Raw genomic sequence first — 13296 nt, forward strand, 5'->3', positions numbered from 1 at the left:
TGCTGATCCGATCACTGCTGTGGACCTTTGACTCAATAATGCAGTCTCCCCACAGAGTATATTATAAACTGTGCTTCGTAAGTATTTGAAAATACGTCTCACACAGTATCTCTGAACTTAAAGAATTTTCCCAAATAGTGTAAGTTCCAGGCAACAAAAGGAACTTGAGAAAGACTAGATGACTCAGGGAAATTAATATTAGGCACCATCTAAATCTCCTGGTTACTGAAAAATTCTGGACCATATCTTTAATACCTCAAGGACATGCATTTGCTTTTTAAGAGGATGTCCTTTTACAGGAGTCCATCATGCCAAATCCAAATTAATTGGCATCCTTCTCCACTCCATCCCCACTCCCAGCATCAGTGAATTGGTACACATCATCAAAGGATCTAGGTCCTCAGGGACAGATGCATGCCACATTGGAAAAGAGTAAACCGCCAAACACTTCTCCAGAAATAAACCGTTTACATCAAGGCTTGGGTGTGCACACACATGCACACACACGCGTGCATACACACACACTGTGAAAGGCAATACCTGAATATTTTCCTGCAACTGAGTGTATGTGTGTGTGTGTGTGTTTTGGGGGAGGGGGGTACCGATTTCCATGTTCATTCCCCCTTTCTTGTCTAGCTGCTTACCAAAGGTTACCCGAGAGCTAGGAGGATGCAGGAAACCCCGCAGTTTTGAATGAATGACTGAACACGTAAAGGTACTTACTTCCTGTACTGCACTGAGGGCTTCGAAGTGATGAAAGGTCTCAGGAGTGTCTGTCCTCGACTCTCCCAGCACCAGACTGTCGGGTAGTACGTTTCTGTCACCACGGGACAGTGGTCCTGAAGAAAGCGGCTGAAGCTCTCACCCCCCGTCACTAGCTGGGGCTTCTGTGGGGGGGGGGGGGAGCCAGTATTACGGCAGAGGGTCCAGAACGAAGTTTCTGCCCACCGTACCCCAGAAATGGGCAGCCCCGCCCCTCGCGCGCGCTCCCTTCCCGCTTCCATCTGCTCCAGAAGCCCGGCCCGCGTTCTTCGCAGTCGCACGGGCCGGACCCCTCGGGACGGAGGCTAGAGCCGAGGTGAGGGCGTGGTTCTCGGAAGGGCCGGCGGGCGGCGGCGGGCGGCGGGGCAGCGCGGGGCCGGCGGGTCCCGGGGCCGTCCGAGGGCGCGGGCGGGACCCCGGGCACGCGGACCGAGCCGGCCCCGCGTGCGGGCGCAGGGGCAACCGGCCGGGCGGGGCGCGCTGGCCTCCGCGACGGCCCCGCCGCCCGCGCCCGCGGCTGCAGCTCCCGCCTCGCGCGCTGCCTGCGCCAACCCCCGGCTCACCTTGGCGATGCTGCTCAGGTAATAGCAGGCGTAAGCGACGCTGAAGCCCAGGATCAGGGATAAGCCCACTCCCGAGCCGAAGAAGCCGACCCGGACGTGGTGCTCCAGGTAGAGGGAGAGCTCCCGGGAGAGCATCCGCAGGTCCATCGCTAGGCGCTGCGTGGCCTGGCTGGGGGCCCGCCGGCGGCCAGCACCGGGAGCGGGCGCGGCGCCGCGGGGGATCCGGGAGCGGGACGCCTCTCGCCCCGCGGAGCGCAGCTTCCGCCAGCGGGCGCGGCCCCGGGGCCCCGGGAGACGCAGCCCAGCAGCTGGGCGCCGCCGGCTCCGCCCCGGCCTCCCCGGAGCCGCCCCCGCCGCCAGCCACTCAGGAACCTTCTAGACGCGCGGCCCCAAGCGCGGCCACCGTGGGGGCGAACCGGGACTCCCGGCCGGCTCGCGCTCAGCCTGGGCGACCCCCGAAGGTGCGCAGACAGCGAGAGCCGACTTGGGGGGCGGGCGCGGGCGCGGGGGCGCGGGTAGGCCCGGCGGTGCGCGGCCGGGTCCCGGGCCAGGCACCTGCTCCTGTGACCTTGAAGGATTCCGCGCGGCGGTGCGCCTCACTTACTGTGAGCCCTATAGGGGCTTAGGGTGCCCCGGAAAGAAATTGGGGGAGTTAATGCGAAATATATGTTGGGAGAATGCACTATGTGCGGGGAGAACATCCTACGTCCCTCAGAAAGTTGTTTCGCTATCAAAAAGAGAAAAAACTCTCTATAATGAGGATATTCATACTTTAGATTCTTCTGAATCCTTTCAGTTCCTTAAGTATGCCTTACGTGGGAAGTGATTACGGAAAATAAATAAGGAGATCAAGGAAAGGAACTAGGCTTCAAAAGATTTTAAAGCCTATTTGTGGTTCGCTAGTGCCTTGAATTTCTGGAATTACAGAAATTCAGTTACTTAACGTACGGACCAGAAACCATTATCAAGGATGTTTTCCTAGGCCTGTTTATGGCAATACGACTAAACCAGGAGATACAGGCATCTAAAAGAGCTAGAAGATTTAACAGTCTATTACTAAGAACTCCACCCACCTAGAAGTACCAAGAGTGGCAAGACTCAAGCAGGCAAAAAGAAAGAGATAGGCAAAAAGAAAGGGCTGTATAGACTAGGAAAAAATTTCACAGGATTGTAAATTAATCATAAAAATTAGTGATCGATAAGTGGGATGAGCCAGAAGTGAGCCATTTATTAGGTCACGGTAACTTGATGGTTGTCAGCACCCAGAATAATATAGTTGCCTTCACTGAGCCTGTTTTTTTTTTTTTAATAACCTGTAGAATAATAATTTCTACTTTATAGAGTCTTTGAGATGGCTAAATGAAATAATGTATGCACTGGTCTCACCCTGAGCATAATTCTTTTTCACTCACTGGTTCTTGCATCCGAGCACACCCAGAAAACACAAATATACATGCTGGTTGCCATACTTGACAATTTACATGCAGCATTCTTTTTTTTTTTTTTAAAGATTTTATTGATTTATTCATGAGAAACAGAGAGAGGTAGAGACACAGGCAGAGGGAGAAGCAGGCTCCATGCAGGGAGCCCAACATGGGACTTGATCCCAGGTGTCCAGGATCATGCCCTGGGCAGAAGGCAGGCGCTAAGCCACTGAGCCACCTGGGCTGCCCAGCAACATTCTTTATAATGCCTGCACGCACCTTCTGCTCTGCCTACCGGTAAATACATATATATTTTATTTTGCTTAAGTTTACAATAATACCGTAAAATACTTCCTGAGCATCACAATGTGTAGGAAGCATCTAACCAGGGAGTAAACAACTCTGAATTCATCCACTAAGGCAAACCATTTATTCTTTTGGAGCTTCAATTCCCTGACTATAAAATAAGATGGTAGAGACTGAACTTTCTTTTCTTTTAGAACATTCACAAACTTCTTTAAGACCTATCCCAATTTAGAAATACCAGAAAGGGAGACAGAACATGAGAGAACAAGGGGAAACGAACAAGGGGTGGTAGAAAGGGAGATGGGCAGGGGGTGGGGGTGACTGGGTGACGGGCACTGAGGGGGGCACTTGATGAGATGAGCACTGGGTGTTATTCTATATGTTGGCAAATTCAACACCAATTAAAAAAAAAGAAACAACTGTCAGATAACTTTTGTACATTAAATTTTTTTTGTAAAAAAAAAAAAAAAAAAAAAAGACCTATCCCAATTTAGATGAAGAAACGAGAGCTCAGATCCTAACATGACCCCTAATAACTTCTTCTGCTGGTGTCTATGCCTGTGTATAATTCCTTCTCCCTGAGTGCAGAGAGGACCAGTGACTTGCTTCTAACCAACAGAATATAGTAAAAGTGATGAGATGTCACCACTTCTGTGATTACATTATATTATGTGACTCTAGCTTAGCAGACAGGAGCTAAAAGGCTCTCCTGCCACCTTGAGGAAGCAAATAGCCATATGAACTGCTGATGGAGAGGACCACATAACAGGGAACTAGTGGTGACCTCCAGGACTTGTGGGGGAGCCTCTAGCTGATGACAGCTGAAAGGTCAGGTCTTTAGTCCCACAAGTGCAAGGAAATGAATTCTGTCGACACCCTGAAGAAGCTTGGAAGCAGATTCTTCCTCAGTCAAGCCTCCAGATGAAAACACAGCCTGCCCAACATCTTGACTACAGTCTTGTGAGATCTGGAGCAGAGCCCCAGTTAAGTCGTGCGTGGAGACCTGATCCATGGGGCTGTTTAAAACTGCTAAATTTATGGTGATTTGTTATGTAGCAATAGAAAACTAATAGAGAAGATGAAAAAGTCCCACAAAAGCATTCAGATATTAATAAATATCAGCGGTTCATTTTTGCCTACAAATGTACATTTGAGCCTTAAACAACACAGGGGGTTAGAGGCACTAACCCCCGCACAGTCAAAACTGTGTATAACTTTTGACTCTTCAGACACTTAACAGACTACTATTAATGGAAAGCCTTACTGATAACATAAACAATTAATACATATTTTGTATATGTATTATATACTATATTCTCATAATAAAGTAAGCTAGAGAAAAGAAAATGTTCTTAAGAAAATCATAAGGAAGAGAAACCCATCTATAGTACCATACCATATTTATAAAGAAAAATCTCATAGGGCGCCTGGATGGCTCAGTCAGTTAAGTTTCTGCCTTTGGCTTAGGTTGTGATCCCAAGGCCCTAGGCTGGAGCCCTGCATCCCGCTTCTTGCTCAGCGGGTGGCCTGCTTCTCCCTCTCCCTCTGGCTCTGCTCCCCCTGCTTATGCTCTCTCTGAGAAATAAATGAATAAAAAATCTTAAAAAGAAAAGAAAAAAATCCTCATGTAAGTGGACCTGTGCAGTTCAAACCCATGTTGTTCAAGGGACAATCATATTTATTGAAGGAATGTTTTAAATAAATTAAAGTTTTCAGCTTTCTTTCTTTTTTTAAAGATTTTATTTATTTATTTTAAAGCAAGAGCAAGAGGGAGAGAGAATGAGCTGGAGGAGGGGCAGAGGAGGTGGGAGAGGGAGAACTCTGTGCTATTTTCACAAACCTGAGATCACGACCTGAGCCAAAACCAAGAGTCAGATGCTTAAGTGACTGAGCCACCCAGGTGCTCCAATTTCAATTCTTTCAATCAATATTCAAAATTAAGAAATACTCTAAGATTTTTAACACTTTTCTTTATACTTCTCTTTAATTAATTGTTACAATGAACATTTATTACTTTTTAAACAGCAAAAATGTCATTTAAAAACATACAAAATTAATTGTAAAGGAATAAATCATGTGAAAAGATATAGCTAAAAGTAGGAAAGGCCAAGCATTCTAAGATGTGATGGAAAACAAGTTTTAAATAGGAACAGGTCTTCACAAATTGGGTGGAATATGCCCTGGTTTCTTTTACAGAGGAATGACATTTAGAAACCAAGATATGGGCACTTGGTGCCCACTGGGCACTGGTGTGGTCATTGCTACTGAGGTATCATTGTGTCTAGGCCCTCTCAGCTGACTGAGTTAGGTAATATAGCTATGTATACTAACCCATGTGTACATATATTTATAACTGTATCTGTATCTATATCTATAGTTGTTTTTGTATTTATGCTTCTGTATTTACATTAAGCTAAAGATGAGTTCAGAAAAAAAGATGACCTTTTTTTAAGCCCTCCCTGAGGGCTTTTAGGAGGAATTAAACTTCTTAATTAGTAATGTTTCTGGGTGGTTTTTCTTTAATTTTTGGATAAAGCAAAATTCTACCTATAACAGGAAACACCTTATACACTTAATCTCCTCAATTCTATGGCAAATCAGCAACAGGAATCAGGCAGAGGACAGAATGGTTTATACTCACAGAGAATGCCAGAACTGAAAATCACAAGGCATACATTTAACGAAACAAAAATTTTAGGTTACATTCAATTAAAAGAAATATCATAGCTCTGGGGCATCTGAGTGGCTCACTTGGTTAGAGGTCTGACTCTTGATTTTGGCTTAGGTCATGATTTCAGGTCATGGGATCAAGGTCTGCATTGGGCTCCACTCTCAGAGTGGAGTCTGCTTGTCCTTCTTCTGCTTTTCCCCTCAATTTTCACTCTCTCTCTTTAAAATTAATTAATTAATTAAAATCTTTTATTTTTTTAAGATTTTATTTATTTATTCATGAGAGACACAGCAAGAGAGGCAGACACATAGGCAGAGGGAGAAGCAGTCTCCCTGTGGGGAGCCCAATGTGGGACTCTGTCCCAGGACTCCAGGATCATGCCCTTAGCCAAAGGCAGATGCTCAGCTACTGAGCCACCCGGGTGCCCCCCAAAAATCTTTTTTTTTTTAATTTTTTAAAATTTTTATTTATTTATGATAGTCACACACAGAGAGAGAGAGGCAGAGGCACAGGCAGAGGGAGAAGCAGGCTCCATGCACCGGGAGCCTGATGTGGGATTCGATCCCAGGTCTCCAGGATTGCGCCCTGGGCCAAAGGCAGGCGCCAAACCGCTGCGCCATCCAGGGATCCCCAAAAAAATCTTTTTTAAAAAGAAATATTATGGGCAGCCTGGGTGGCTCAGCGGTTTAGTGCAGCCTTCGGCCCAGGGCCTGATCCTGGAGACCCAGGATCAAGTCCCACATCGGGCTCCCTGCATGGAGCCTGCTTCTCCCTCTGCCTGTGTCTCTGCCTCTCTTTCTCTCTGTGTGTCTCATGAATAAATAAATAAAATTTTTAAAAAAGAAGAAATATTATAGTTCTACATGAATTGTTATAAAAATTGTAGATGTCACCAGATTATTTATTAATAAACCACTGTGACCCCAACTCATCAGTTCTAATACTTATCACTACACTAACTGTAGCTCTATCTTTAGCACTAAGAATCCCTAACACTACGAAGCCCAACTTTAGCACTAGCAACCTGATTTCCAACTGATTGAATTTTGTGGGGAAGAGACTATATTCTGGGAACTGAGGCCAGAGACTTCAGGATGAAAAAAGAAATTTAAGTAAAAGGGCTCTAGTTACTGGCAAAAAGTCATGTTAGGAGGAATGTTCATGGGGGGCTCCCGATGGAGGCCTAGGGAAGAAAAAGAAGTTGAATTCTTGGGAGGCTTCAGAAATGGTCAAGGAGGCAGATAAGTTTGTTGTCCCCAAACCCCAGTCCCAATCTGTACTCCCTACAGAGCAGGGAGCTGGTGCGAGGCTCAATCCCTAGACTCGGGGATCCTGACGTGAGCTGAAGGCAGATGCCCAACTGACTGAGCCACCCATGTGCCCCTTATCACTGGAATCTTGAGTAAAAATCTGCTTAAAGTTTCCCTCTCAAGCTTAATCTGTGTTTATTAGATTCAGGCTATGGTAGCCAAGTAGTAGCCATAATAGGGAGATAAATTAACCTGCTTCCTCCAAGGTAACTGAAGTCATTTGGGAATGCCTTACTGTGGAGAGGATTAATTTACAGACTAACCCAACTGGAGGAACATAAAGTTGATGCTTCCACTTCCTCTTCCTCCCTCCCCAGAGGGAAACCAAAGACAAATTTTGTGTAAGATAGAATGACGGGAAGAAAGAGAGAGAGAGAGAGGGAGAGAGAGAAAGAAAGACTCATATGGGTTCCAATTGAAATGTTGAGGTCAAAATTATCTGAATGGAACTTTATTTATTTTTAATTTATTTACTCATGAGAGGCACAGAGAGAGGCAGAGACACAGGCAGAGAGAGAAGCAGGTTCCCCATGGGGAGCCCAATTCGGGACTCGATCCCAGGACCCCAGGATCACGACCTGAGCCCAAGGCAGACGCTCAATCACTGAACCACCCAGGCATCCCTGAACAGAACTTTTAATAGAATTCTCCTTCATGCAGAGATGCAGCTTTCTGATCATATGTAGTTGGAAAGAGAAATATTTTTGGCTGCCTTGACATCTCTGAAAACACTCTCCCTTGTTAATTCTCAAATAGCTCATTTACAAGTAAATGTACCCATAGTAGATAAGTAAGGAGTGGTCATGTGAAAGAACTGGAAGAAATGTGCTAAAATTAGTTCTTAAGCCAACTTATTTAAGTAACAGCAACAACATAAAAAGGAAAATAGATTAGTAAATTCTTAGTTGCATACCTTCCAAATTTACCTGTATATGCACACTTGTGTGACTGATGGGCTATGGTCCTTGAAGCGGAGATTAGGGGGATGAGACAATGCCCTTTTCTACATCATCAAAGGTCACAACCTATGGTAGGCAGCATTCTATGATGTCCTCTCAAGATTTCTCCCACTGGTGTACACACCCTTAGATAATCCCCCACTCTTGAGTGTGGGTGAGACATATCAATATGATTGGATATCATTTCTGTGATTATGCTACATTATATAGCAAAGGTGAAGTGATTTTGAAGATGTAATTTAAGAAGCCCCAAGCAGTAGACTGAGTTAACCCATAGAGAAATTTCCTGGGTGGGCCTGATCTAACCAGGTGAAGCTTTTTTTTTTTTTTTTTTTTAGATTTTATTCATTTGACAGAGTGAAAGAGAACACAAGCAGGGGGAGCAGGCGAGGGAGAAGTAGGCTACCCTCCAAGCAAGGAGCCTGATGCAGGGCTCGATCCCAGAACCCTGGGATCATGACATGGATGCTCAGCTGACTGAGCCACCCAGGTGCCCCTCAGGTGAAGCTGACATAGAAGTCAGAGACTCTTCTGTTGGCCTTTAAGAAGTAAGCCTCCATGGGTTCTACAGCTGCCATGAAATGAATTCTCCGAATAACCATGGGAACTTGGAAGAGGATCCTGAACCTCAGATGAGACTGTAGCCATAGCTGTTGAGTATGTTAGCTGTGGGTTTTTCATCAATGCCCATTATTATGTTGAGGAAATTCCTTCTTGCTCCTAGTTAGTTCAAGGTTTTCATCATGAAAAGGTGTTACATATTTTCAAATACTTTTTCTGTATCAAATGAGATGATCATCTGTTTTTTTCCCTTTATTCTGATAAGTGGTATAGTACCTTGATTACTTTTCATATGCTGAAGCACCCTTGCATTCTAGAATAAATCCTAATCCGCTGTGGTGTATAATCCTCTTTCTGTGCTGTTGGGTTAGGTGTGCTTGCATTTTGTTGAGGATTTTTTCCATCTATATATATAAGGAGTTGTTTCTAGTTTCCATTTGTGGTAGCTTTATCTGGCTTTGGTATCAGGGTAGTACTGGTGTCATTAGAGTGAGTTAGGAGTGCTTTCTTCACTTTTATGTTTTGGAGGAGTTTGAGAAGCATTGGTATTAATTCTTTTTTTTTTTTTTTTTTTTTTTGGTATTAATTCTTTAAATGTCTGGTAGAATTCACCAGTGAAGGCCAATGGTCATAGGCTTTTTTAGGGGGAAGGTTTTTGCTTTTGGGTTTTTTTTTTTTTTTTAAGATTTTATTTATTTATTCATGATAGAGAGAGAGGCAGAGACACAGGCAGAGGGAGAAGCAGGCTCCACACAGGGAGACTCATGCGGGACTGGATCCTGGGACTCCAGCATTACGCCCTGGGCCGAAGGCAGGCGGTAAACCGCTGAGCCACCCAGGGATCCCCATAGGGGGAAGGTTTTGATTAATGACTCAACCTCTTGTTATAGGTCTGTTCAATTTTTCTGTTTGTTCTTGAGTCAGTTTTGGTATTATATGTTTTTCTAGAAGTTTGTCTATTTTGGGATACCTGGGTGGCTCAGTTGGTTAAGCGTCTGCCTTTGCTCAGGTCATGATCCAGGAGTCTTGGAATTGAGCCACAAGTCAGGCTCCCTGCACAGCATTCCCTCTGCACACACCCTCAGCGCTGCTGCCCACCCCCCTTCAACTCTCCCTCCCCCTACTGGTGCTCTCTTGCTCTCTCTCAAATAAATAAATGAAATCTTAAAAAAAAAAAAAAAAAAAAAAAAAGCTTGTCTATTTCATTTAGATTATCTAATTTATTTGTTTACAATTGTTCACAATATTCTGTTATAGTCCTTTTTATTTCTGTAAGATCCATAGTAATCATCCTACTTTTAATCTGATTTTAGTTTTCTGAAGCTTCTGTTTTTTAGTCAGTCTAGCTAAAAATTTTTCCATGTCGTTGTTTCCAAAGAATCATCTTTTGATTTCATTAATTCCATTGTTTTTCTCTTCTCTATTTTATTTGTGCTCTAATCTTTATTATTATCTTCCTGCTGCTTCTTTGGGGTTAACTTGCTTTTCTTTTTCTAGTTCCTTAAGTTATTAGGTAAGGTTATTGATTTGAGATCCCCCTTTTTTTTTAAGATTTCATTTTTTTATTCTTGAGAGACACAGAGAGAGAGGCAGAGACATAGGCAGAGGGAGAAGCAGGCCCCCTGTGGGGAGCCTCATGTGGGATTGGATCCTGCCACCTGAGCCAAAGGCAGATGCTCAACTAGTAAGCCACCCAGGTGCCTCTCTTTCTTCTTCTTAATGTAAGCATTTTCAGCTATCAATTTCTCTCTGAGCACTGCTTTCTCTCTATTCCATGAGTTTGGGTATGTTATGTGTTTTCATTCATTTTAAATTAATTTCCCGTCTCTCTTTTGATTTCTTCTTTGACCCACAGGCTTCTTAAGAGTGTGTTGCTTTGGAATGGAATATTACTCAGCCATTAGAAATGACAAATACCCACCATTTGCTTCAACGTGGATGGAACTGGAGGATATTATGCTGAGTGAAATAAGTCAATCGGGGAAGGACAAACATTATATGGTCTCATTCATTTGGGGAATATAAAAAATAGTGAAAGGGAATAAAGGGGAAAGGAGAAAAATTAAGTGGGAAATATCAGAAAGGGAGACGGAACATGAAAGACTCCTAACTCTGGGAAACGAACTAGGGGTGGTGGAAGGGGAGGTGGGCAGGGGTTGGGGGTGACTGGGTGATGGGCACTGAGGTGGGCACTTGATGGGATGAGCACTGGGTGTTGTTCTATATGTTGGCAAATTGAACACCAATAAAAAATAAATTTATATATATAAAAAAAGAATGTGTTGCTTTAGGGTGCCGGGGTGGTTTAGTTGGTTAAGTGTCTGACTCTTGATTTTGACTCAGGTCATGATCTCAGGGTCGTGAGATTGAGCCCCATATCAGGCTCTGAGCTGGGAGAGGAGCCTGCTTGGGATTCTCTCCTGCCCTCTGCGTTTCCCTCCCCAGTTCATGTTCCTGTGTACAAACTCTCTCTTCCTCTCTCTCAAAAAAAAGGTGTTTTTTTTGTTTGTTTGTTTCCACATATTTGTGAGTTTTCCAAATTTCCTTCTGTTATTGATTTCTAGCTTCATTTCATTGTGGCCAGATAAGATACTTTGTAGGTTTCAGTCTTTTAAAATTCATCGAGACTTGCTTTGTGGACTAGCTTATGGCCTTTCTCGGAGAAGTTTCCATGTTCAGTTGAGAAGAATGTATTTTGTTGCGGTTGGGTGTGATGTTCCACATATGTCTATTAAGTCTAATTGGCTTATAGTGTTGTTTGAATTTTCTATTTCCATATTGATTTTCTTTCTCTTATTACTGAAATGGTACAGTGAAGTCTTCAACTGTTGTTGTAGAACTGTCTGTTCCTCAATTCTGCCAGTTTTTGCCTCATATATTTTGGAGCTTTGTCGGTAAGTGGGTATATGTTTATAATTGTTGGACGTTCTTGATGGATTGACCCTCTTATCAATATAGGTCTTTGCTTGTCTTTTGTAATGATTTTTTTACTTAAAGGTTTTTTGGTCTGTTTGTAGTCTAGCTGCCCTAGCTCTCCTTTGATTACTATTTGCATGTTATAACTAGGCTGAATATGGACTGCAAAAAGATATGTCTAAGTCTTGACTTCTACTTATCTGGAGATATGATCTTCGATGCAGATGCAATTAAGTGAATGGTTCTTGAGATCATCTTGGTCTTAGGTTGGGCCTTAAATCTAACGACAGGCATCCTTATTAGAGAAAGGAAAGGGATATTTGAGAGACACCCACAGAAGAAGGCCATGTGAAGATGCCAGAGGGCATTGGAGTAATGTATCTATAAGCTACAGAATGCCAGCAGCAACCAGAAGCTAGGAGAGAGGCATGGTGTGGATTTCTCCTCAACTTTCAGAAAAAGCTAACCTGGCCAACTCCTTTATTTTGGACTTCTGGTCTCTAGAACCACAAGAGGATACATTTCTTTTGTTTTCAGCTACTTAGTTTGTGGTAATTTGTCATAGGGAACTAATCCACATGGAATATATTTTTCCATTCTTTCACTTTCAACCTATTTGTGTCTTTGATGCTAAAGTGAATCTCTTATAGACAGCATACAGTTGGATTTTTTAACTTATTTTTTATTCATTTAGCCAATCTCTGTCTTGTTTTTTTTTTCTCTGTCTTGTTTTTAAAAACAGCTTTACTGAGATATAATTTATATACTATGCAATCTCTTTAAAGTGTGCAATTCAAGATCATCTGGGTGGCTCAGTCAGTTAAGCATCAGACTCTTGGTTTTGGCTCTGGCCATGATCTTGGGGTTGGGTTGTGGGATCCAGTCCTCTGTCAAGCTTTATGCTGCTGAGCATAGAGCCTGCTTCAGATTCTCGTTCTTCCTCTGCCCCTCCCTCCTTCAAAAAAAGTGCACAATTAAATGGTTTTTAGTATATTAGATTATATATATATTTTAAAGATTTTATTTATTTGATAAAGATAGAGAAAGCATGAACAGGGGGAGGGGCAGAGGGAGAGGGAGAAACAGACTCCCTGCTGAGCAGAGAGCCTGATGCAGGGCTGGTTCCCAGGAACCTGAGATCATGACCTGAGCCAAAGGCAGAGACTTAATTGAGCCATCCAGGGGCCCCAGATTATACATTTTTAAAAATCTACAAATAAACATATATTTCTGTAGCAAATATATGCGGTATTTTGTTATATGTATCACATGTGATAGAATGCATATAACAAAATTTGTTAATTTAACCATTTTTAAGTGTAGAATTCAGTGATATTAATCACATTCAGTATTGTGTAACCATTGCTGCTTTTATTTCAAAACTTTTATTATTACCTCAAATAGAAATTCTGTAATCGTTGAGTAATAAATAACTCCTCATTGCCCTTCCATCAACCCCCATGGTAATCTCTACTCTACTAGCTATCTCTATGAATTTGACTAGCATTGGTACCTAATACAAATGGAACTATACAATATTTATCCTTTTCTGTCTGGCATATTTCACTTACAATGCCGCCAAGTTTCATCCATGTTGTAGCATCAGAAATTCACTTCTTTTTAAGGCAAAATAATATTCCATTGTCTGTATATACCACATTTTGTTTATCCATTCATCTATTAATGAACACATGTGTTGTTTCTACCTTTTGGCTGTTGTGAATAATACTGCAATGAACACTGTTATACAAATGTCTGTTTGAGTACCTACTTTCAATTTCTTTCTTTTTTTACTTGAGCATAGTTGACACACAATGTTACATG

The 13296-nt window shown here is 42.9% G+C and overlaps 1 protein-coding gene across 1 annotated transcript in view; it reads right to left on the reverse strand.

Annotated features, from left to right (window-relative positions):
- Window positions 1-2749, reverse strand: part of ABHD3 (abhydrolase domain containing 3, phospholipase) — a 51262-nt gene extending 48513 nt beyond the window's left edge. Inside the window, exons 1-3 of the mRNA XM_072828517.1 lie at window positions 2738-2749; window positions 1326-1700; window positions 724-887 (exon numbers count right to left, since the gene is read on the reverse strand). Of these exons, the coding sequence (XP_072684618.1) occupies window positions 724-887; window positions 1326-1700; window positions 2738-2749 (551 nt within the window). The remainder of the gene's footprint in view (window positions 1-723; window positions 888-1325; window positions 1701-2737) is intronic.
- Between the last annotated feature and the right edge of the window lie 10547 nt (window positions 2750-13296).

This window comes from Canis lupus, chromosome 6 (assembly GCF_048164855.1).
Source record: "Canis lupus baileyi chromosome 6, mCanLup2.hap1, whole genome shotgun sequence".
NCBI classification, from domain to species: domain Eukaryota; kingdom Metazoa; phylum Chordata; class Mammalia; order Carnivora; family Canidae; genus Canis; species Canis lupus.